Below are 27,152 nucleotides of genomic sequence, written 5' to 3'. Positions count from 1 at the left end.
GGTATCTGGCTCTCAGATTCAAAGCAGCTGCCAGTCATTATCAGTCACTTAGCTACAGATCCACCCTTGCAACAACCTCAAAGAGAAATGCAAAGGCAGACAGATCTCTTGCCTACAACTATGCATCACCTAGCTCTACAGATGGGTCAGAATCATCCACCTGTACAGTTCCTGCCCCCCTTCCCCCCAGCAGGAGAGCAAGCTGCACTTGCAACTATGGCAGACGCAATCAGGGACACCGGCCCTAGGATCTCTGGGTTAGACTTTGGACTATTCACTGATTAAGAGATTCATGCTAGCCTATGAACTATCCATGGTAACTATTGTACAGCAAATGATTATTTGTTTGCCATTGATGCGATTAACCTCAAATATTATTTAATGAAAGGAAATGAGTGGATATTAATTATACTTGCATTTTTGGATTCCCTGAAAATGTTAGTCTTCTTTACAATCCATAGCATTTGGTCCTGATAGAACTGCTACTGCCTTTTCAGGGGTCAGTTTGTTTATTTATTTATGTATCAAATTTATATAGTCAACCATCTCACCACTGTGACTCTGTGTGGCATACAATAAAAGAAACAATTAAAAAACAAATCTAAAATAACCATAAAAAACAATTAAACATAACTATTGTAATGGAAGTTGTCTGTGAGGAGGAGACTGGTATGGGAGATCAAGGCTATCAGGAGGGAGATAGTGATTCCAGAAAGGGGGACGAGGCAAGTGCTTTCTTGGTCCACAGCAAGACCGTGAGACACCCCACCACACCCCCCGAGAGTATCACGGGATATATCCACTAGTTGCTGTAGTATAGAGTTAGTCTGGCGAGATTCTGTCTAGAGGGTGTAAGCAAATAAAGGAACTGTACTGGACTGAACTGTTTCATCGTCGTTCTTGGGCTGAGCCTGACCCTAAAAGTGACGGGGAAGAAATGGACTTTCAGACTTGCAAGACTTTGTTAATGTCACCTTACAATAAAGTAGAATTAGTACATCTGGGTATGATTCCTGTCTGGACTACCTTGCAAGGCTGACATCAATCTTGCAAGTCTCAAAGTACATTTCTCCCCCTCACCATTGCAGCCCAAAACACTAGGGAGGGTCCCTTCTGAGACGTTTCCCATGCCCACATTCCTTCTGCAGGCTAATGCCTTTTATCCAACCGTTCCCTGGCTGTGGCTCTTCCCCCTGTCTCCCAAGGTCATTCCCACATGCCATTACAATTCCTGATCGAAACCAAATCTCCTACTTCCTTTCACAATAGGAGGGAAAACATTAGTTCAACTGTGAAAAACAGAATTTCTTCAGCACTTCCCTAGGGAACTGAACTCGGATTTAATCATGACCTTCCTGTTTGTGCATCTAAATTACTAGGTTTAATTCTACTGCTTCTCCAAATCCCTCTGAATTTCAGTCTGCAGTAGAAAAGCAAATAACAAAGACCAATGGATGATTTGCTTCTCACTCCCTCTCTCTCCCTCTTTTCCTTGAAAATCAATAGCATTTAGAGCTAGGGAGAAGGGACAGGATTATGGACAGGTAAGGATCCTCTATTCTGATCCTGGATACACCAAGATTAAGACTTCCCCAAGAGTCAGAGAGTGTTAATTGCAAATATGGTAATGTTCTGGAAATAACGGAGGGTCTTTGAGATCTGCCCTTGTAATGAGGATGGCAACTTTACTGGTCTGGCTGCTAGTGCTGCTTCTCCATGTGGGGTGCAAGTGTGAGAGGTGCAGCATCATTCATCCATATTCTCCGTATCACAGATACCATCAATCAGGAGACATTATGCTTGGTGGAATTACTTCTCAAAATGCTGAGGTCTCTGAAGAAGTCACCTTCAAAGATCATCCCCCACCATCTCTCACCCTTGGAGAGCTTATGTAAGAAATTCAATTATTATTTGTTTCTACTTTGATGCACTTCCAGTCTGTGCATGGCCATCACAGAATAATAGCTGATTGTCTTGGGGAAAGTTAAGGAGTTGCTAAGAAAAGTTTTGTTTTTGTTTTTGTTTTCCATGCAGTATGAAATATATTGATGTGCTTAAAGCAAACTCCTGAAACCTGAGCATCTCCAAATAGATGGGCTTCCACTCCAACAATTCTCAGCCTGTCTTATCCTGGCTGGGGAATGCAAGGAGTTCATGCCCACTCAGCTGAGGGTCACACAGGCTCGGGAAGGCTGATTTAAACTTCTTTTGGATTTTAGGAGGACATTGTCTTCCTACAAAAGATCTATTAGGTTGCCTCCTATCTAATAAAATAACGAATCCTTCAAATACACTGCAAGATCACCTAGTCCAATTCACAATATCTATTGTGAATGTCCAGCCTGGCTCTATGCCAGATGTCTGAGTGCCTTTCTTTTCGGAAAGTTCTCATGATGTCAGTGAATTCCAGACATTCTCCATGTATGATTTGATGATTCAAATTCTTTACACAATTTTCCTTCAGAATTTTCTGTCTTCTGATATTAAATATTGTTGAGTCCTTTATGCAGATACAGTTGTACATATTGACTCTACATTCTGATATTAACCATTAACTACAACCTGATGACAGTTAATATTCAATGAAAGATTTGGGACTACTTGGTGAAACTAGCCCGCTGAATTCACTTATTTGTATGACTGTTGATTAGAATATAAGAACAGGTAGAATATCCTTCTGATATGGCATGCAATTCTCCTTGCAGTATGGTTCCTAAGAATTACCAACACATCCTGGCTTTGACATTTGCTATAAAGGAGATCAATGAAAACCCACAAATCTTACCCAACTTCACCTTGGGCTTCTACATCTATGATAGCTATGACAATGCTCGAAGGACCTATCAGGCCACCATGCTACTTCTATCAGCAGCTGAGAGACTGGTCCCCAACTACCTGTGTAACATCCAGAATAAAATAATAGCTCTTGTTGGAGGATTGGATGCCCAGATCTCCCTTCATGTGGCAACTATCTTGGATATCTATAAGATTCCACAGGTAGGACTTCTTTCCCTGCAAGTTTCATGCTCCATTTCGTGTCCTATATGAAGTTTTACATTGCCATGTTGAATATATTCAGGTAAATAGTGGTTAATATAACTGCCTTGAAATTACCAGAGTCAGTGCTCATAAATGTCCCATTTAGTCTGCAGTGCTATTCCCTTTTATATGGGTTTAAGTCCTTTGAATATAGCAGAACATATATCTCTAAGGTGATATAAAGTGTTTCTGTACTGGCTCTTTGACTCTTGGGTTTTTTTTTTTTCCTATATGTTGGGCCCACATTGCCCAACTATCCCATTTATTGCAGATTAATGAAGGAAGGTAGTTTTCCTGTGTCTGGGTTTTGATTTAGGATAGACGGACGGACGGGCGGATGGATGGATGATAGGTAGATAAATAATAACTTCATAAAGTACATCTGGGCTATGTGGTTGGTTCTAAACAACCTGCCTGATTAAACTAAAATGATATGCGAAGTTTATGATTCAGTGACTTCTTCAAAACACAACCATTTTCTTAGCATGTTGTGTGAACCATGCCAACATATTAGACAATCAGATGGTTCTATTATCTGGATGCAGCATACTTCATGAATATGGTGGACTTGATTAACTGGATTTAATGTTAAGTGGCTTGTGTGAACTCAGTTAGTGAATTAGAATGAGATCCAATGTACATCAATGGGAACAGTTAATCCTCAATCATTTAAGACCCACTGATGCTAATGAAACCCTTATGCTTATAGATGGGTATACAGATTACTATGATTTGCAATGTTTTCCAGTAATATGTTCAAGACAAATGCAACCACCCATTTTGTTTTCTGTAATCTATCCACTCTCACAATATGGATTTTGCTCTCTCTTTGTGTGTTTGGTTGGGGGGGGGGTTGCTCTTAATATTGCTACAAACAATTGTTTTAAGAGGAGTGTACTTTGTATATTTATAATTTTTAATTACAGATTAATAACAAACGATCCCCAACTAAATACAAAAACCCAGAATAATGTAACAGTTCTTGTTGGTGGACTGGACTCCCAAATCTCCCTTCATATACCAACGAGGCAAGGAGGACAGATCTGCCAAGATTCAGTATATTGAAATGAAATGGGGTCTTAGAACCCATATAGATGGATTTTCTCCATGATGGTCTGTCCCCAACCTAGACCTTCAGTCTTCAGATGGTGCAATTATTGCTGCTGTAATTGAGTTCATCCACCTGGATTCTGGTTCTCCTTCTCTTTCCTTCAATCTTTCCTGCTGTTCTAGACTCCTCCACAGAGTTAGGTCTTTGCATAATGTGTCCAAAGTAGGATCATTTGAATCTGGTCATCTGTTCCTCAAGTGAGAACTCAGAATTGATTTGTTCTAGGATCCATTTGTTTGTTTTCTTGGCTATCCATGGTATTGTGCAACCCCAAAGTTCAAAACATCCATACTTTTTCTATCCTGCTTCTTCAAAGTCCAATTTTCTCCTCCTTAGAGCATCACAGTGAAAACCATTGCCTTCCTGATTCTGATCTTTGTAAATATAGACATGTCCTGGCATCTGAATATCTTTTCCAAAGCCTTCATTTCTCTACCAAATGCTAGTTAGCGCATATTTCTTGATTGCTGGTTTCTTTACTGTTGATAGTTGATCCTAAAAGGAGGAAGCTATCCACATCAGTATTCTTCTTTTCAATTCAAAGGCAGGTTGCTGGAGCTGTTGTTATTAATTTAGTCTTCTTCATATTTCATCATAATCCCTTTTTTTTTTTTTACTGTGTCCTTTGACTTTCATTGCTAAAGCTTGTAGATAATTTTCATTTTCAGTATCAGAGTGGTGTCATCAGCATAGCATAGGTTACTGACGTTTCTTCCTCCAGTTTTGAAATTATGCGTCCCTTTATATTTAGCATACAGGTTAAATAAATAGGAGAAGAATACACAGCCTTGTCTTACTCCTTTGTCAACCAGTCTCTTTCACCATGTACCCTCCAGACTATGGCTTCCTCACCTGAATGTAAGGTATGCAGGAAAAGAATAAGATGTTCTGGTATTTCCACTTTTCTAAGGACATTCCACATCTTGACATGATCTATACAGCTGAAGGCCCTTCTATAATCAATTGAGCACATATGGACTTCTTTGGCTTTCTCGATTATCCAGCATGCATCAGCATGCTTTGTGTTCCTTGGCCTTTTCTATTTAGGATTCTATTCTGCATTGGATGATCTTAAGCATTATTTTCCTATCATGTGAAATTAAGGATATTGTATGATAGCTGCATACTCTGTTAAGTCTGCTTTATTTGGTATTGGTATAAGTATTGGTATTGGTATTTCTTTGGTATTGGTATTGAATAAGGAAGAGTGGGGAAGGAAGGAAGGAAGGAAGGAAGGAAGGAAGGAAGGAAGGAAGGAAGGAAGGAAGGAAGGAAGGAAGGAAGGAAGGAAGGAAGGAAAAGAAAACAAAAGAAAACAAAAGAAAACAAAAGAAAACAAAAGAAAACAAAAGAAAACAAAAGAAAACAAAAGAAAACAAAAGAAAAGAAAAAAGAAAAAGCATGGAAAAGGAAGAGTAGCTTCTGACTTTCCTTGGTATAGATATAAATGTAAAATATATTCATCTCTTACTCTAGTATCTTAAAATTTACATAATACAAAATAATTTTTAGTCTAACATTCCAAAAAATCGTAGAATCAATCTATTTCTACAATACATATCATTTGTACAAGATATTTCTATAGATATAACATCAATCATCAAATCCCAAAATCAGAACTGCATTTTTTTTTAGTGTCAAGCAAAAAGTCCAAGAGTGATTTCCAATTAGAAACAAAGCTAGACAATTCCCTCTCTTTAAGCAAAGTAGTCAGTTTTGCCATCTCTGCCAGCTCCATTAATTTCAGTATCCATTCTTCGGCTGTAAGTATTTGTAAATCCTTCCATTTTTGCACATATAACAGTCTCATCATAATTATCATATGTGTCTCTTCCTCCCAGCTTAATAAATTAGACAGAGCCATCACAACCAATTGTCTAACATTCTCTTGAGCATTTTCAGGAATTGCTCTTAATCTTAAACAGAATGCATTTTCTCTAAATTCAAATAGAGCAAAGTTTTCCAACCCTCTTTCCATTTCTGTGTCTTTAGCATCCATTCTATTTTCCAATATTTGTGCTTTATCAGTAACTTGTTTTACATCAGCATCCATCTTCTCCATTTTTTTATCTAGTTTTTGTTCTATTGTTTCAAAACTAGCATCTATAGTCTGTATAACTTTGGATGAAAAGTCTTCAAACATCTGCTTCAAGAAGTCAAAGTCTGCAGAGCCATATTGATATGTCCTTTTAGATGTCATTTTTCGAATTATTATAACCAAAAATTGCCAGTGAAAAAGAAATCCACCAAAAAAACTTTCAGTTAGTGAATTAGTTAGGCAATACCACATTCTAGTGGTCAAAAACAATATCGCTGGAGAGAAACGAGAGGGAAAAAAAAAACTCCGGAAATCTTTCATTACTTTGTTTATACAGACTGTCCCAATCAGTGCAAAGTGGATAAGAAAGGGACAACTTTCTCATGAAGGTGTGTAAAACCCAGAAGAGTACATCAAAGGCAGATTCACCAAAAAGAATTGCTAACAAAGAAGGAAAAAGAAAAAAAAATCATTTCTTTAAGAATCCACAGTAATTCAAACTCCATTCCTCTTTGCTTTTTCAGCAAAAGCCAATAACCAAACAATTAAAGAATCAATAGTCCCTTGAAATACCTCCAATTGCCAAGAGGAAATAATCCTCTGTATCCAAGAAAAGCCTCTCTTTAACTATAAAAAAGTAATCTATAAGAAGTTAAGAAATGGGATGGTTGGATCTTAGAGGCCATTTAGGTTTGGGCTTCAGCACAGCTTGGAACTGGATGGAAATCCTGCCTCCCAGCTGCTCACTCACCACGGGATCACAAAAACCTCCACTTCATGATCTCCTTGCCAGGAACAGCCATCCGGAGGGCATATGGTCAATTTCAGGTATTCTTCTTAACTCTGGAGAAACCTCAGACTCAAGGGGTCCTGCACAAGCCTTAAAAACACCACACTGATGGTCCCTTTGAGAGAAGCTCAGAAAAGAGATGCATTCAATTTGCCATTAGTCCACTGGAAGCCCTTGTTTCGATTTTTTTCAAATAATGGAATACTTTTTTGCATTTATTTAAGTTAGCCCCATTAATATTCCACGTTAGGCACTTATAGTACATTTTTAGGCAAACAATTTAGAGAAGTCCATAACAGTAGCACCTAACTCTGAAACTTCCTTCTCTAGCTCCTCTCCCCATTGCAAATCTTGGTCTGTTTTCTCTGGAATTTCCATTTGGACCTCTTCCAAATCTCTTTTAAATTTTTCCAAAAATTCTCTAGCCTTTTCAACAGGATTCAGTCAAAATCTTCTCTGTTGAAAAGATAAAAACCTTCTGCTTTAATACCTCAGTCAGGAAAGACTAATCTTTTCTTTTATGAAAATTCTAATAGGAATTTCTTTCAAAATAGTTATATCTATTTTATGAATTTTCAATCTTGATTTAAAGTGTTGTTGCAAAACTTGATTTCTTGTACTCGTCCTGACAAAGTGTACTATAACATCTCTCGGCACATGTCTTATTGTAGCAAAATGTGAATTAATTCAGTAGGCTTTGTCAGTTTCCTCCCGTCTCGTCTTCTTCCCAGTCTAAGAGTTCCACCAACACTTGAGTCAACTTTCTTTTAATATCTTCATTTGGAGACTCTGGAATGGTTCTAAATCTCAGACAAAACTCTTTCTCTCTTAATTCCAACAAAGCCAAAATATCCATCCCATCCCTCTTTCAAATTCTGAATCTCTAATTGCTGATTTATTCTCTAAGATTTCCATCCTATCATTAGTTTGTTTTATTTCTTCTGACATCTCTTTCATATCTACAGTCACTTGTTCTACAAAACTATCCATATTTGTTCAATCTTTTTTTCAAAAATTGGAAATCTGGCATCCAATTTAACATCTGTCTGTATGTTGTGAAATTAAGGAAATTTCATCACATCTTTTAACTGCCAGTTGATCTTCATGGATGTAACCTGTAAATCTTTTACCCATTTGTTCTAGGTAGTGGTTTTCACAGTCCTACACTGGATATTATAAATTATTCTGTTTGTCCTCTTTGACTACTAGATCTCTGGGATCTCCTTTTTGAGAGATGTTCTTGGTTTGTGTGCTACAGAAATGACAATGGGTTGTCATAACCTGTTAGTTGTTTCTGAGATATTTTTGATGTATGGTAGAGTAAGTTATCCTTACTGTGAGTTGTGATGGTTGTGCTGTGACTGGCTGCCTAGATATTTTGATAAGGTTCTGTGGATATCCATTAGTTAGAAATGTTGTGCAGAGTACAGCAATGCTCCCAGAAAAACTTTGCCCAGGGAAAAAATACACATCAGCATGAGAGGTTTACAAACTGCAATGTCCATATCTTGTTCTCCAAAGAAACTCAGCCAGAAAATATATACTATCTGGTTGTTTATTGATTAAAATGCAAAACTTCATAAAATACAAATTGTATACAAAATATAGGAAAAAACACGTCTTCTCATAAATTCAGCATCCAAGACTTATCTACAAACATAAAGTCTCTAGCCAAAAACTCTCAGAGAAGAGGTACATTACTTGGTTATTAGTTACAACTACATAACCTGTAAAACTACATAACTACATGGTGGCTAACGTTAAAACAACTGCGAGGCTAGGCATATAATCCTCCCATTATATTGCCACTCCATACCCCCCCCCACTGGGTAACTAGCATACACACGCCAATAGGTGGGTGTAATTAGCAGTATACATGCACAACACATAATAACAAGTTTTTTCACATGATCCATGTAGCCATAATATTGTTGTACAGATAACAGGATGAATTTCCTCCCATGAGAAACTCCTGACACCCCTTTTAGCCCGTTTTCGACACAACAATACACGTTCCAGGGTAATACAAACAAATGGTTACAACAATACAGAAACAATTACATTTGTTCAAATCCAAGTCTAGTTAACATTGTTTCATGTTGTACAATAGACAATGGTTTGGTAAATACATCTGCAAGATTTGATTCAGATACACAATACACAAGATCAATGAAATTTTCTAACATAGCTTGTCTTACATTTTTGTACTTTACATCAACATACTTTGTACGAGCTCTTAGGTTTTCTGTTTTAGCTAACCCTATACAGGCTTGGGAATCTTCATGCATTGTATAGGGCAATAACACCTTTATGTCCAAATCAGTGAATAATTGATGAAACAATTTTAACTCACAGACTGTTTCTGACAAAGCTGCGAATTCAGCTTCTGCTGTGGACAAGGCAATGGAAGTTTGTTTCTTTGCTTTCCACGCAATTGTGGATTCACCAAATTTACAAACAAAACCAGTTATGGACTTTCTGTCGCCTTCTTCTGCAAATGAACTGTCAACAAAAATTACAGGCTTTTCAGGCCCACTGGTTGACATTTTGAGACAAAGGTCTATTGTACCTTTTAAATATCTCATTAACCTTTTTAACCCTTGCCAGTCATGTTCAGTTGGGTTAGCCACTTTACGGCTCAAAACTCCAACAGCATAGGATAAATCAGGACGTGTCCATTGTGCTAGGTGAAGGATTGAACTTATCACAGAATGGCACACTTCAGGTTTTTCACACAACTTTTCACATATCTCATTTTTCAAAAAGCACAAGTCATTGCAGTTTTTACAGGTTTAGCTTCTGACATTCCCATTTGTGCTAACAACTGTTCTATCTTTCTCTTCTGACTTAGATAGATTTCTCCATTTTCAGCTCTGTGCACTTCAACCCCAAGGTAGTATCTTAACATACCTAGATCCTTCAATTTAAAATATTGCTCCATTTGCCTGGCAAACTCTTTTACCAAGTTTAAAGAACCAGTGGCAAGACAAAAATCATCAACATAAGTGAGAAGTACTGTATAATCTTCCCCAGTTCCTCTGGTATACATACATGGGTCAGCTAATGATTTCTTGAAACCAATTTCCAACAAAGCTTTATCTAAACATTGATGCCAACATCTCCCAGCTTGTTTTAACCCATACAGTGCTTTACGCAATCTGTAGACTTTCCGGGAATCACTACATGTGTAACCTGGTGCTTGCTTCATGCACACAGTTTCAGGAAGCTCAGCATTCAAATAAGCTGTATCCACATCAAAATGATGAACAACCATGTTTCTTTGTGCAGCTAAGGTCAACATTACATGCAATGACTCAGGCCTAATTGTAGGTGCATATGTAAGATTATAATTCACAAACTGCTCTTGTGAATAACCTTGTGCCACCAATCTAGCTTTATACTGAACAGTATCATCAGGTAAAAGCTTCTTTCTAAACACCCATCTGGAACTTATGGCTTTTTGTGATGAAGGCAAATCAACAATTTCAAAAACTGTTTTACTAATGCTTCATATTCATTATCCATAGCAACATTCCATTTCTCTTGCTCATCAAAAGGCAAATTTAACATTTCCTTAAAATTCTGTGGCTCACAAGTAATGTGACACACCCTGACTTGTTGAATAACAAATTTTTCAGGTGGAACCCCTTTTGTTGTATGGGTTGACCTGCGAGGAACTTCAAAAACACTTTTTTCTTGTTCCTCAGTTTTCTCCTTTGTCTGCTCTAATTGCCCATCTTCAGCTGAAGCCGGCAACTCCTCCCCCTCTTGTTTTATCTGCGGAGAGGGGGGTGCAACAGGTGCTGTTTGCTCTCTAGCTAACTCTATGGTGGCTAACATTAAAACAACTGCGAGGCTGGGCATATAATCCTCCCATTATATTGCCACTCCATACCCCCCCCCCACTGGGTAACTAGCATACACACGCCAATAGGTGGGTGTAATTAGCAGTATACGTGCACAACACATAACAACAAGTTTTTTCACATGATCCATGTAGCCATAATATTGTTGTACAGATAACGGGATGAATTTCTTCCCATGAGAAACTCCTGACAAGAAAATGCTATATAGATAGTCTAATTACCATCACTTATGAATCTCCTCCTTGGTTGCGAACCAGGTTAGATTATATACTATTCTTCTCATAATTCCCCCTTGAGGGCAATAGCACTCAACAGACTTCCAACACCTTCAGCAATTTATACCTTCCAGAATGACATACATCCCACAAATGGAAATTCAGGGAACTCTCACCTCAACTAGGCAGGCAAGATTCCATTAAAGAGTTGTGATAAGGATTCTTTATATATATATATATATATATATATATATATATATATATATATATATAGTAAATTAACCATCTGGTAATATATATGTGTGTGTGTGTGTGTGTGTCTGTCTGTCTGTCTGTCTGTCTGTCCCTGTGTGTGCATGCGTGTGTGTGTTGATTACGATGAATACTTGAACATGTTTTGCAGATATTACTCTTACGTTCTTTTCCTGTTTCTCTCTACCTCATTTATGGCTCCATTTCAATAATGAATGAAAAAACCCAAAGCCTGTATACCAACATGGACATTATTTTGTCTGTCTCTCTGCACACAGACATCACTAATAGGTATACCTGTATATGTGGACAAACAAGGATTATATATGCTCTGTCTTTTAAAAGATTGCAATAATTGCCTAACACTTGTGAATATACTGCACTAACCAGACTTCCAACATCATCCATGAATTTATGCCTTCCAGAACTGCTTTAAAGTGTTACTATGAGGATTATGAATTATATACTGTACATGGTGATTACCATGAAGACTTCAGAATGTTGTCTAGATGCTGCTCATGTTCTTTTCCTGTTTCTCTCTAGCTCATTTATGGCTCTGCTCCAATCATGAATGATAAAACCCCAGGCCTTTTTTTTTACCAGATGGTTCCCCCAGAAGCTCTTCAACTTGCAGCAATTGTCTCGCTGCTCCTGCATTTTAATTGGACATGGATTGGGATCCTTATCATGGACAATGACCAGGGAGAAAAAATTGTACAAACAATGATTCCTCTGTTTTCCAAAAGGGGTATTTGTGTTTCTTTCATTCAACAATTTCCCAAAATAACTGATTTCACTAGACTTGATGACATGCCTCAGCAGGGTGCAAAGACTTATGATGATGTCATGGGTGGTAAAGCTAATGTATTGGTGTTCAGTGGAGAATCTTTTGCAATGCCCTTTTTGTTATGGTTGCAGTATGTGCCAAGTATAAAAGACGTGAGAAGTAAACCAAAAGGTATTGTGTGGATAATGACAGCACAGATGGAGTTGATTTCAATACTCTTTCAACGCACATGGGATACGAAAATAATCGATGGTGCCCTCTTCTTCACAATGCACTCCACTGCTCTACCAGAGTTCAGATCATTTGTGGAGAAACAAAACCCCTTCATCGCAAAGGAAGATGGGTTTATCAGACACTTCTGGCAAGCAGCCTTTGACTGTGTGTTCCCAGATATAATTATGAGTGATGTAGATGAGAACATTTGTCATGGAAAAGAGGACTTGGGGAGCCTTCCTGGGCTCCTTTTCGAAATGGACATGACTGGCCACAGCTACAGCATCTACAATGCTATTTATGCCATAGCTCATGCTTTACATATGCTATCCTCCTCTAGAAATACTGAGAGATCAAGGATGGATAGAGTAAGAAGGAAGATTCATAGTCAAAATGTCCAGCAGGTAATAAACCAAATACCATTATTGGATTGGATCCCCTCCTGTAATAGCTCAAATTTGTGAGTATAACTTTAGTATAACTTCCTTCACTTCTGTATCTCCCATGGAGATATAACTATATATGGCTTTAGAAGACAGCTTCTAACTTGGTAAATTTTTTCTGTTAAGCATGATTCAAAATTCTGGGGAAAGTTAGGGGACCATTACTGAAAGCCATCTCTTCCATCTGTTTTATCACCAACAATAATCTGGCTTCTCCCACTGATCCTTTCAATTCATATCCTTGAGTCCATCCCTCTTTAATTGCTATACCTTGAATGCAACAAAATCCCTTTCTTTGTTCTGAAAATTATCATTATGGAGGCCGGCAATTTAGTCTTTCCAAACTCTTGTATCTTTCTTTTCAATTCAGCTCCATTACTTTCTGAGAGGTGTTGCTTTTAACAATGGTGCTGGGGAAGAAATTTCCTTTGACCAAAATGGAATGGTAGCTGCTGGATTTGATATTATCAACTTAATTGCTTTCCCAAACAAATCTTTTCTTCATGTGAAAGTTGGGAATGTGGATAATCTAGCTCCTCCTAATGAAATATTAACCATCAACGATGAGATCATTTCATGGCACAGTTGGTTTAACCAGGTAGGATTTCCTTATTGACCCCGGATTTGCACTAATATTGTTTCTCTAATCCGATAGGTAAATTCATTTTATTGGACAGTAGTAACTTCTTCCTTAAAGTTATTTCCCCATTAGCAACTTCGAGAGCTCTTTGTCATGTCGTATTATCTCCAGCATGAGTGATGCCCCAATAACATTTTTAGGGGTGAGTTAATGGGCCACCATGTCCTCCTGATGCAATCTCTCTCACCCCCACCCCACCATGGACCAAGGCCAGATTCATCCTTAGCAGTTCTGGTTTCAAAGCAGTGTTTTTGGTCTTTTCCCAGTACTAATAGCAGTAGACCCTCCACAGTTATTATTAATAGCTATAGCTATTAATTTGAGGCACTTAATCTAAAAACATTGAGATTTGACTGAGCCTTATATTGCTACTGTTGGAGTGTAAAACTGATTTCCTAGCTAGTATTCCTATTACTACATTGGGAATGTGCAATGACATGTATTCATTTCAGATGTGCGCACTGAACAAAAAGCTTCAGGATCCCTAATTCACAGTATCATTTTCCTCTTTGATTTCTAGGTGAAACCCATTTCTCTTTGCAGTGAGACTTGTTATCCTGGTTTCCACAAGAAAGTGAAGGAAGGGGAGCCATTTTGCTGCTATGACTGCATTCCTTGTCCAGAAGGGATGATTTCAACCAAGAATGGTATGAGATGCTCATTTGCTCCTGATTTTCCTAAATAAACCCACCCAATAAATATAATATTTTGAGTAAATTCAAGAATTCAATAGTTTTTACTCAATGAAATGTTGAAGCATAAAGGTTCCATTGATTACCCATAATTATAATGTTATTTTTTTTCAAAAAATGAAGTTGTCAGATCTTCATTTACACCTAAAAGCATCATCCAGTCATTTAGGAAACATCTTTCCAAAGGTGCAGCTATCTTTGAACCATTTTAGATCAGTGTTTTCGCATCTTTTACCTTCCTGATCTGTTGGACTAAATTCCCCTCATATCCAGTCAATACAATGAAGGGAATTGAGGTCCAGAAGATCTGGAATGCAACTAATTTCAAGAGGAACAACAACACAGCATTATTCATCTTGCTCTCATAACTTTCAGCTCTAATATTCACAAGACAAAGTAGAATTCTAGAATGCTTTCCAACCCTTTAACAATAAGAGGCTTAGAATGGAGGAGTCATTGGCCCATAAGGATCCACTGGGGACATTTGGGGGAAAATCTTTCCATAGCCCTCAAAGTGATCCAGCCCATTTTCCACTTTGATCTTCCTTTCCCTAACATCTCCCAACACACCAAATTGGTCCTTATTCTGTTGAGTTTTCATAGAACTATCCTGCTGAGGGAAAACCCAAAGAGCCCTGCACGCCTTCATTTCATATTTTCCAGAAAGCATTCCATTGGGTTGAAAAGAATTCAAAGGAAAACATTAAAACAGTTTTCTGTTACATTGACCATGAGGTTTACATATGGAATTTTCCATAGATGACTCTGCACTTGCTTCAACATGTACATTTTACACATATGCTTATAATTTGAAACTCAGAACAACTAAATAACAACTAAATTATCCAAAATAAGGGTGAATATGCAGACCTCTGTAAGGAAAGTAAAAGAATATGACATGGCATTTCTTAATTGATGCTAGTCCAGGAGAGAAAATAGGAATTGTTTCATATAGTAGTCAAGGTCTATGTAACATGAATTGATTTAAGGCAGAAATGTTTTAAATATATTATTTAATGTAGTGTCCATACATACACACATGCATACATACAGAACTCATCATGAGATGTACTGTAAACACGTACATACACTGCCCATCATGCTATTTCCTTTCAGGGTAAGCATCACAATGTAGAGCACAGAAAAAGAATAAGAAGTAATTTACACTAACACCATTCACTGTGCCATTCCTTCCTTGCCTTCCTCCCTCCCTTGTTCCATTACATCCAAGCATTCTTTCATACGCTTCTTTTATTCTTTGAACTTTTCATTTTTGCATCATGACTTAGTTTTGGGATTCAGTCCACATTCTTTCTCTTTATATGACCCAACCACCTCAATGCACTTCTTTCATACTGATCCCTCACTTCAGTCCACAGTCACTCAACAACCTTTCCATTTATCTTTTCTTATTTACCTCACAAATAAAAATTGTGTTAACAATTTTCATCCAGTTTCCAATCTTTGGTTTTATTTATTATTCAGTCAGTCAGTCAGTCAGTCAGTCAGTCATTTATTCATTGAATTTATATGGCCTCCCATCTCACTTGCATGTGAATCTGAGTGGCATACACAATTAAAACACAAACTAATGATCATAAAATTCAACCATTAAAACCAATTAAAAACAGTTGAAAACTATAATAACTAAACGCCAGGGGAGAATGCTATCTAAACTTATACACAGTGCAGCCATTTAACAGGCTCCACTCGTCCATGGGATCCCCAAGCCCAATGGCACATCCATGGTTTGAGGGCCTTCTGGAAGGCCAAAAGGGTTGGGGCCAATCTCACCTTGGGGAGAATGATGTTGCATAGGGCAGGTGCCACAGCAGAAAAGGCTTTCTTCCTAGGTTCTGCCAAATGAAGCTTCTTGGCTGGCAGGACACACAACATGTACCTCCTGTCAGATCTGATGGAACAGGTAGATGTAATTGGGGAGAGGTGGTCCCTCAGATAACCTGGCCCCATGCCATGTTGGACTTTAAAGGTCACAACCAGCACCTTGAATTGGACCCAGAAGCAAACTGACAACCCGATTGCCATTTCAGAGGGTCCTGGAGGAAGTGCATTGTCTGGACCCAGTCAGTTTTCAGGCTGGAGCTGAATACAGAGACAGGCAACAACCACCACACTCATCAATGACCTCTAGTATGCCCATGTTACAACTCTGTGGCATGTGCTTCACTGGCTACCGGTAAGCTTCTGACCGACTGGGCATGCTTCAGGTCCCATCTTTAAAACTGAGTTGGAGAATAAGGAGTCCTCTTCTCCCTGGTGATCAAAGCCTGCTGATTGGAGAGACAGGAGGCTTCCAAAAGAAAAGGCTGGCATGGAAACTTTAGATGTAGTTCATAATAAGTTGGGTGCAAGTACATCCACTGGCACTTTTTGTGATCTCCCTGTCTCGGATTATCTCTTCTGGGAGATCAAACATTCTAACCTTCCTCTCCTGCCTTTAGAATCCAAGATATATACATACAGTCCACTGTTCGGTCTTATGCTGAAGAGCAGAAATCCCGTTGGCACCTCTGCACATAAAGCCACACTGCACTTCTTTTTTTATTAATTTTTATTGAAAAAAAATTGACAGAATAAAAACACTTAAAGGAAAAAGAAAATAAAGGAAAGTAAAAGTGGTGAGAAAAGAATAAAGAAACAAAAAAGGAGAAAAATAAAAAAGAGAGAAAAATAAAGACAGAATATGAAGAAATGGCTTCTCATCTTCTTTACAGCATTTATAAATGCATTCAAATCTTATCCACTCTCTCTAAGGTTGCATCATAGCTCCCTTCTTTCCATAATCTACCCTTCCTAATCATCAAACCCATAAATCACAAGTACATTTTTTTCCATTTTCAGCAAGAAGTCCATAACGGGTTTCCAACCACTGACAAATGTAATGATTGTCTTTTCTCTAATCAAACAAGTCAATTTTGCCATCTATGCAAATTCTGTCAACTCCACCAACCGTTCTTCCATTGTAGGTATTAACATCTACATCCACACCCTTAGCATTTTTCAAGATTCTCACAGAATGCATTTCATTTTTTTTATGTTGCATTTGTTTAAGTTCATTCTTTGACATATCACTATCATTCCCAAACAAATCTCTAAAACACTCTTTCCAGTATTTCCTTGCTTCAGTTGTATCCCAAATCACTCCACTGCTTTGATTTTTAATTCTACTTATTCTGCTATAATCTCCTTGTCTGGACCTCTTCCCCCATTTTTTTATTTCCATCAAAAAAAATTAATTTTAATTACTTCTTTTTCACTACATTTCTTGGAGTGCTGTCACTCCACCCTCCATTCATGTAGAATACATATTTATTTACAGATATTTTTTTCTTTTTCCTGGATTACATGGATTCAAAATATTGCACAGTTTCCCCAAAACTCAACTCTGCAGTGAGATAGGCGGTGACAAATTTGAAATATAAATACATACATACATACATACATACATACATACATACATCTCTGTTTTTTCCATTGTTACCATTCAGTACAGCATAACATGCAACTATTATCAATCTATGAGTTCCAATTTTCATACATACCCTAACATCCTATGATAGATGAAACCAAGCTGTACTTTCTAATACATTTCAGCACTTTCATTCACAATAAAACCTATACCTTCCTTGAAGGTATTCCTCAGCTTCAATCCACAAGATCATCCTCATGCACACCTATTATATCCTTCCCCTTTTTATTATTTTCATAGTAACATATTTCCTGTGGTTCTTTCATTCTATTCATTAATTCATAGTCTTCTCCATTTATTCATCCTGCATTCCAAGTCATAAACTTCCATATGCCATGGTCATTGCTGAATGGGACTATAGACAGTGACCTCTCCCATCCATTACACATTTCATCAACTGAGGTTCTCACATAACATTTGTTACAAAGACAGGTAAGTTGTAGACCAGATTCTCAGCCACAGGACACTCTCCAAATGGTCCAAGCACTTTTTCTACACTCTTTTATCTCACTCCCATGTCACCTACTGAATTTTTTTTTCTAGGATCACATACATCCACAACTTTCCCCAAAACTAAACTCTGATTTTTTTCTTTCACACCACTCACTGGAATATCCCTTACAGCTCTTGTCCATCTATAGATCCCTACTTTCATACACACCCCTAATAACCAACCAACTTATAATTTCCAATGTATTTTAGGATTTTCATTCATAATGAACCTACACCTTGGCTTCCCTGAAGATGTGCATCAGCTCCATCCCACCTGCCCAGACTGTCTTCATGAATGTCTATTATGTACAAACCCTTTCTATTAGTTTCACAGAAAAAATATATTTTTCTGTCTCTTTTTCTTTCATTTCATTCATTAATTCATAACCTTTTCCATTCCAAGTCACAATCTTCCATATGCCTTCCTTATCCCCAGGTGGGCCCTTTCCCATCCACTAGAGCTTTGATCAACTGAAGGTCTCATATAACTTTTGCTACTAAGACAAAGAAGGTTTAGACTGACTGATCAGCATTAGTTATACATTGGGCACTGGCAACCTTCCCTGCTAGTGATAAGAACAAGATCTGTCAGTATGGGCACATTTTGGCCAACATACTACAATCCTCACTCAACCAAATAAGATGTATATGCTGTGTACTAACACACTCGGAAGACGAATTGAAATGCCTTTTTATTATTATGGCTTTACAATGACTGATTTGTATTTTCCATCTCTCATATAAATATATAGATTTTAATAAAATAAAAAATTAAACAAAATTTAATAACATATCACATAATATTAAATGCAACAAACAAAACATGAGTCTTTGGTCTCTGGAGAGTTACCAGACCCAAATTATTCCTTATATTGCAATTATGCCATGCTGGACAGTTATACAGAATGTTAATGAGAATTCCATTACATCTTTTTTTTTTCCTTTTTCAGACACCAATGAGTGTTCTAAATGCAAAGACAAATACTATCCAAACAAGAGACAAGATTTCTGTATGCCTAAAATTATCAGTTTCTTGACTTATGAAGAACCTTTAGGGATCAGTTTAGCCTGCCTTGCACATTCTCTTTCTTTGACTACGGTTCTTGTGCTTGGAGCATTTCTGAGGCACCACAACACTCCCATTGTTGTAGCCAACAACCGGGACCTGACCTACACTCTCCTCATCGCCCTCCTGCTCTGCTTCCTTTCGGCACTCCTATTCATTGGCTCCCCAGGAAAATGGACCTGTCTCCTCCGACAAACAACTTTTGGCATGGTCTTCTCAGTGGCTGTTTCTTCAGTCTTGGCAAAAACCATCACTGTGGTTCTGGCTTTTATGGCCACCAAACCAGGATCCCGAATGAGGAAGTGGGTGGGGAAAAAACTAACTAATTGCATTATTGTTTCCTGCTCCCTCATCCAAGCAGGCATTTGTACTCTGTGGCTGACAATGGCTCCCCCATTCCCAGATGTTGATATGACCTCAGTGACTGAAGAAATTATCCTGCAGTGTAACGAAGGTTCTGTGACCATGTTTTATTGTGTGCTTGGCTACATGGGCTTCCTGGCTCTTATCAGCTTCACCACAGCTTTTCTTGCCAGGAAATTACCTGATAGTTTCAATGAAGCCAAGTTCATCACCTTCAGCATGTTGGTCTTTTGCAGTGTTTGGCTGTCCTTTGTCCCAGCATACCTGAGCTCCAAGGGGAAATACATGGTGGCTGTGGAGAACTTCTCCATCTTAGCCTCTGGTGCTGGGCTTCTGGGTTGTATCTTTTTCCCCAAATGTTACATCATTGTGTTTCGGCCAGACCTGAACAACAGGGAACAACTAATCAGAAGAAAGGACTGATTAAAAATCAGTCTCTACATCCTTTATCAAAGGTTTAGTCTAGGTTTCTGTGTTTGGAGTGTTGAATATTGATGAAAATGTCCCCCTTAGATCCTAATTTATATAAATGAATCATAGTTTCATTTTGGGAATCCCTGTCTATCTAAGTCTGCTTAAAATCTATAGTGGTAAGCCTACAGAAGAAACTATCAGTAGTGAAGGAAGAAGCTTTATTTGGTCAACAGCCAGCATGTAATACAGTGCAATAAAACAGTCAAGCTAATATAAATAAAATAAAATCTATAAAACTAAGCTGAATGACTAAAGCCTATAGTCCTATAAAGCCTATTGATGTATAAAAGGAACAGAATCTAAAATCTATTTAAATTAAACTATGAGACTAAGCCTATGAACCTATAAATTAATTTTTTTATTATTATTTATTTATTGCCTTCAAGTCAGTTTTAACTCCTGGCGACTGCCTGGAGTAGTCTCTGTAGTTTTCTTGGCAAGATTTCAGAAGTGGTTTGCCATTGCCTGCTCCCTAGTGTCAGGTTCGGTCAGCACGGGGCTTCGGGGAAGCTCGCAGCCAGACCACGCGAACTCCACCAGCGGCAGCTAGCAAGGGAAAGAGGAACTGAAAGCGCCGCTAATTAATGGGCCACCTGCGCCCAGCCAAACAGGAAAACCGCAGCGGAAGTTTTAACTCTACACTGATAACGGCGCGAGCCAACAATGAATGGGGCCGCAGGCAGCGAAACAAGATCGCCGCGCAACGCAGAACCCTCGGGCTTGCACGTAGCGGGGGGGGACCAACCCAAGCCAGGGGGGGACTGTCAATCAAGGACAATGGACCCTGACCGAACCTGCCATCATGGACAATTAAGAGGGATTATTGGGGGGCCGATAATCCGCAGCGGTAACGCGATCGCGGGGTGAAAAAAGCGCGGGAAGGGGGGAATATAACGAGTGATGCAATTGTACCAAGCCAGTCCTGGCTTTGCTTGTGACTGCTACGTTACGCATGAGTAAACCTCTTTTGTGAACCACACGTGTCACGGGAGTTTCTCTGTCAAACAGGGCAAACCTTACACCTAGGGCTAAGAGAGAGTGACTGGCCCAAGATCACCCATCTGGCTTTGTGCCTAAGGCAGGACTAGAACTCACAGTCTCCAAGTTTCTAAGCTTGATGCCTTAACCACTACACCAAACTGGCTCTCTATACATCTATAAAAGGGGTTAAATCTGTAGAATCTATAAAAGGGGTTCTGGTAATTTGGGACTCACATTTACGCTATAACACAATAAAAATGGTGTACAATTTGCAAAACCTACTCAAGTTATATCTAATAAATACAAAGCACAGATGTCGTACTCACACAGTCAAGCAGGTTACTCCTTTCAAAATCTACAGGCAATAACGCAATATTTCACAAGAGTCCAAGTAACTATTATTTATATGAGACAAAAGGTGCCAGAGAAGCTATGAATCTGAAGGTCTGGGTGATTTACTCCTAAGAGAACATGCACAAACATCCTGATAAAAAGGCCAGTGCAGAAAAAAAAATGAGCAACTGTTTGAAGTGACCAATTCAAAATGGAGTATTATAAGGGATTTCATACTTCCCTTCCAAAATAGCAGTAGCCAGAACATTGAGTTTAACATTTATTTGTTGCTTGTTTACCATATTTCTATGGCCACCTATCTCACGGAATTGACTCTGGGCAGCGAACAATAAAACCATAAAATAATATTAAAACAAAATTCCATTAAAAACATGTTGTTATTAAAAAAAAGTCTAAGTGAGAGCATTAGATATTATGAACAGTAGAGCCACCTCAGGAGATCACCATTCCTTTGATTGACACAGCCAGGTTTTGAGGGATTTCCGGAAGGATGGGAGGGAAGGGGCCAATCTCACCTTGTGGGGGGGGGGGATGATGCTCCACAGAGCGGGCACCACGGCAGAAAGGCCTGTCTCCTGGGTCCCAGCAGATGTAACTCCTTAGTAGACGGTACCTGCAGCATGCATCTTCTTCCAGATCTGTCTCTCTTCCAGCCTATCTTTCTCTGAGTATTTCAAATATTTGTCTGGGTTACAATTCAAGAGGTAAGGCCCAGGATAAACTTCTGTAGGCAGATAGATTTAGGTTTCCTGGCTTTCGGTATCCTTTATTCTCTGCCTGAGCTTGGCTTTGGCATGGCCATAATGGGGATCCCATTACTTCCTGTGTATATCCACAATTGTTTGTTATGTAGAATAAAGCTTTTCCATTTACTAATAAAAAGGAGGTTAGAAAGATCAATCCAATAGGATAAAAAAATGATTTTAACCAGTAGTTCAGAGTATTGAGCCATACCGCACTTTTGATTTTGTGTATACCAGCTTCTAGCCAGAGAACAACATTTGGAAAGGAAAGATATTCCTTAGAAATTTGGACTCCATTGGTGAGATATTTTTATATGGTCCATATAGAAGCTGTGGTTGAGCTTTAGCAGTGGATCATTTAAAAGCTGCTGAAATATATAATGCTCTCCGGGATCTATAAAAGGCTGGAATCACCAAAGTTGATTTTTGTCCATTCTGTACGGTGAAATCTTGATGTGCCTTCTGGCATCCTATGGCATGAAAGATGATTCCCAAATACTTCAATAATGTAACCTGTGGTAGCTCGTGCCCATTTAGTATCTGTAGTGGAGAAAAATTAAAATAACATCCCAAAATGGAGGCTGCAACCCCCTTCTCTTCCTCTCTCTCAGACATGACCAAGACCAAACCCATTCCTCAACTGGCCTAATCCTATCAAACCCAAATTAACCATTCTGGCTCCTAGACAAACCCTCCTATAATCCTATCTAAGCCAAAGAATAGAAGCCTTGCAAACTTTCTCACAGTTCAGGCAACTCTAATAAGGAAATAGCAAGGTAAGAAACTGCAAGATTTTATTCTCAATCAAGGACATGTGCCTGGTTACCTCAATGTTCCATCTCCTTAACAATGATTTCCCTGGCTTTACAGCTGCATCTGGAAGCACAGCTTTTACCCAACAGAAACGACCCATTTGCATCAACAAAGACCTGCCTAGCTTCCCGCAAACTGGCCAGCAAATCAGACTCTCAGGATTCCTGGCCTTGCAATTTCCAATGTCTATCAAAAATCCTGTCTTTCTCTTGTTCTGAGTTCCTCTTTGTTGTAAAGCTGGGACCGATGGCCATTGAATAAACAGTTGACTATTTCTCCTTAATGATGTGCTCCTTTCTTTTGAGTTTTCCACAACAATGACCATCTATGAAATATAAGGCATTTTGCAAAGACCACTATCTTGGTCTTATCATAACTGATCTCTAGAATTTCCTCCATGCAAAACTCTGCAAAAGAATCATAAGGCTCTCCTCAGGACCACCTAACTCAGTGTCAAAGCTACTATATCATTTGCATACAGAAGAGCTGAAGTGTGTTTATCTGCCAGGTTGGGGGGGGGGGTGGGAGGTGATATACCAATTTATCTAGAGCTGACACCGAAGGATTTATATAAAGGTTAAACAAAATTGGGGCCAAGATACAATCCTGCCTAACTCCTTTACCTGTCAAGATGTCCCTTCTTTGTTGGCCCTGGATGGACACCAATTATTGCAAAGCTCTTGGAAAAGTAAAAGCAAACATTTATTGATGGAGGATTTCTTCAATCTGTGACATAACCTATTCCTGGGAACTGAGTCAAAGGTGGACTTAAAATCTACAAAGGCATAATATAATGCTGGTCTAGAGCTAGTTGTGTATTTTTCAATCAGAATTGTAATATTAAGGTTTGGTCTATATGAGAGCATCCTTTCTTAAAATTAGCCTGCTCTTCTGCCAAAACAGGTTCTTTCTCAATCCAGACCATTAACTTCTCTCTTAAATGAATTATGTTCATTTTACTAATTATATTCAATAAGCTAATAGGTCAGTAAGGAGACAGAACATTCCTTTTGCCTTCCTTATAAATCGGAATTATTATCCCCAGGCTAAATTCCAGTGAAAATCTTGCATTACCACTGATGTATGTAAAAAGGAAAGTTTATACCAGGGTCCATCAATCTAAATTGCTATGAATAATTTCTATAATAATCACCTGGGGCTTTTCCCATTTTAATCCATTTGGCCAGCAAAACTATTTCTGTGCAAGTTACTGGTGCCCAGTGAGGGACAGAGTCATCATCTATTTTGATACAATTGGATTTGGGGCCAACTCATCCTGGATATATAAGTAGTCCCAAGTTTAAGAACGAGTTCTGTTCCCAAGATCTGTCCTTAAGTCAAATTTGTATGTAATTGTATAAGTAGTATTGTGTAATTAACTTGAACCATTGTGTATTTAACTCAAATCATTGTGTATTTAACTCAAATTTTGCTACAATAGGCTCCGTTCTTAACTATGGGTCATCCGTTAACCAGGTGTTCTTAACCCAGGGACTCCCTGTACTATATATTGTGCAAAAAATTTGTTCCCATCCCCCAGCTGGAATATAACAAGAAGCTCTAGGAGGGGATTTACCTAGCCATGGACTTATAATTCTCCAAAACAGAGTCAAATTATTGGATCCAGCTGCATCTATAAGACATTGCAAGGCATCTCTGCTTGCCTCACTCTTTTTTCACGGTAGTAAACTCTTATACTGCTTTTTCCGCTGTAAAAGCCCTTGGGTATTAATCTGATCCGGTCTTTATTTAAATAGGGGAAAGGATTATATCAAGGCCCTTTTTGCTGTAGAGCAGTCTGCATCAAAACATGATTTAGAATTATCAAACATATTCCTACATTTATGGGAATTTACCTTGCTTAACACCAGTTTTAGCAGCAGCTGTAGTTTACTGTAATTTTCTAAAATGGATCCATCCATACCTTGCTTCCTAATGGCAGAACAAGCCTGTGCTGCCTCTTCAGAAACTAATATGCTTTTCACCAGGTGATCCTGTCACAATGACCATTTAACTTGAATTGGGCCTACCTGATATTCCATATTCTAATAAAAGCGAATACACGTAGCTCAGGGTTGAACTGTGCAGTCCTTGGGGTTCTCTGAGCTTGATTATTTTCTTGCAAATGTTTTGTTACCCAGCTAGGTAACATTTTCAGTGCAAGAAGGGGTTTGCTCTCTGTTTATATATAGTAGTTTGCCCTGTCAGTGTTGATGGGGGTGTGGTTTTCTCTTTGGTAGTTCTTTAATTAGGCTGATGTTTACTGGTTAATTGTCTGTCTGAATTGGTAGTTCCTTGATTAGGGTATTGTTTACTATTTGATTGTTTGCCCGGTGTTAAACCTGGTGTAAATCTCTGCTTATCTGGGTGTTGATTGCTAGGGAGGAGATGTTCTGGTCTTTTGTTTCCTTTTTATTGTCTTTTTTGAATAGTGTGTAGATGTCATTTAGCTCTATGTGCCTGTTGATGGCTGACTTGTCTGAATACCAAGCTTCCAGGAATTCCCTTGCATTTTTGGATTTAGCTTGGTCTATGATGCTGACAGTTTCCCAGTTGAAACTATGGTTAAGTCTGTCCATGTGTTGTGAGATTAAGGAGTTTTCATTGTGTCTTCTGACTGCTAGTTGGTATTCATGGATACATTCTGCTAGCCTTCTGCCTGTCTGTCCTACATACTGTAGTGGTTGTTACAGTCCTTACACTGTATGTTGTAGATGACTCCTGTTTTTTTTTCCTTGGGCTGCTGGGTCTTTTGGTTTACTTAAGATGTTTTGGAGGGCTTTAGTTTGTTTGTGTGCTACAGAGATGTCATGTGGTTGTAATAGTCTGTTGGTTGTTTCTGAGACGTTTCTGATGTATGCCAATGTTATCCTTTTAATAGCTTGTGTTGTAGTAGGTTGAGTGGTCAGGCACTTTTTGATAAAGTTGCATGGATATCCATTTTGTTGGAAGATGTTGTATAGGTGGTCTATTTCCTTTTTCTGCTGTTCTGAGTTGCAATTTGTGCCCTCAAGAACTCCAGCTGTAAATTCTGCACAAGAGGTACAAGGATTTGAACTGTCTCTAGGCTTGAGAAAGGGGAAGCTTCAAAGGAGCAAGCTGTGCCATCTTCAAATAGTAGAAGCAAAGGCAGCCCAAGAGCTACCTCTCCCTCTGCTCTTCCCTCCTGCATATATGTTGAACTTTCATTCATCCATTAGTCCACCGGCAGGCTGGCTGCTTATAAACTCAAGTGCTTAGAGAAGTATTCAAGTGACATATTTTGAGGGTAGCCATAATCCTGACCACCTCATGAAGCTTTATGAGGACCTCTTCAGAATAAAGCATACAGGTTGTCCAGCTAATGTGACAACCCACTCCAAAAATGTGAACATCTTGTGCACAATAAAGCAGCTGTTCTAAGGTTGGAAGAATTAAATGGGTTGGGCCCCAATTTGCTCATCGTTCTATCCTACTACTCAAACTGGCTGCTTCCTTTTGTCTAAGTCTGCCCTGCATGAAAGATAACTCCTCTCAACCTGAGCTTGGGCCTTAACTTCATGCTGAATAACCCAAATGAAACCAATTAATCTTGTGTCAGAGTTGGAGCTGCATCAGTGCATCAAGTTAATACATGCTGTTAGAAAAAAGAATCACTGTTAGAAAAGGGAGAACTAGTAGCTGAAATGGAAGGAATACAATTCTTTGAACAATGTTCTTTTTTTCAAGTGTTGAGATCAAGGACTACCACATTTGAAGATACATCAGTGTCATTGGCCAAAATCCAGAAATGAACCTCCAGTATAGATTGATCCATATAGTTGCATGTAAATGTTGAGGCACCCTTGGTCAAATTGAAGTTCAGGTGAACAGAAACTGAGCTAAACACTTTTGCTTGATGACTCAGAGTCAATGTCACTTCATATGTGACAAACCCATGTTAATTTTCAATTGTCCTATAGAGAAACTGAACTGTGGACTGCTGATAATCTTGGTCTATAATTATGTAAAGGCAGGTAATTCTGCTTCTCCAAACCTCTGCTGAATTTCAGTGACTCGTGTCAGAATTACTAACAAAAAGTAACGATGTCATAAATATAATCCATGCAGTTTACAATTAAAGAGAGTGATTAGGAAAGTGTACTTGTCTATTGCTCTTACTATAATTAATAGCAATTTCCAGTCTCCTGAGAAATACAGACTAAACTGCCATAAGCCCGCAAACAAAACTGAGAGCCTTGCAGATGAAAATAGATGGATCTGTGTATTGAGGGAGGATTTGTATTTGCACTGAGGATGTTAATTTTTGTG

General features: G+C 38.6%; 1 protein-coding gene across 1 annotated transcript; it reads left to right on the top strand.

Moving 5' to 3' along the window:
• Positions 1 to 1,676: 1,676 nt before the first annotated feature.
• Positions 1,677 to 19,920, top strand: LOC148215713 (vomeronasal type-2 receptor 26-like). The gene is made up of 6 exons (XM_088142402.1): positions 1,677 to 1,891; positions 2,706 to 2,997; positions 11,855 to 12,715; positions 13,125 to 13,352; positions 13,915 to 14,041; positions 19,019 to 19,920. The coding sequence occupies exons 1-6, from the start codon at positions 1,677 to 1,679 to the stop codon at positions 19,918 to 19,920; spliced, it is 2,625 nt and encodes an 874-aa protein (XP_087998528.1).
• Positions 19,921 to 27,152: the final 7,232 nt, after the last annotated feature.

The sequence above is a fragment of the Python bivittatus genome, unplaced genomic scaffold, assembly GCF_059951505.1.
Source record: "Python bivittatus isolate LINGU-HERP-01145 unplaced genomic scaffold, Pbiv_v1 ctg000440_np1212, whole genome shotgun sequence".
NCBI classification, from domain to species: Eukaryota; Metazoa; Chordata; class Lepidosauria; order Squamata; family Pythonidae; genus Python; species Python bivittatus.
Note: the sequence above shows the minus strand (reverse complement) of the source record. Positions and strands in the feature narration are given on the sequence as shown.

Coding starts and splice junctions, on each gene's coding strand:
- LOC148215713 (XM_088142402.1), top strand. CDS start 1,677: ATGGCAACTTTACTGGTCTGGCTGCTAGTGCTGCTTCTCCATGTGGGG. Junction 12,716..13,124: donor ATAGTCAAAATGTCCAGCAG/GTAATAAACCAA, acceptor TTTTCAATTCAG/CTCCATTACTTTCTGAGAGG. Junction 14,042..19,018: donor GATGATTTCAACCAAGAATG/GTATGAGATGCT, acceptor TTCCTTTTTCAG/ACACCAATGAGTGTTCTAAA.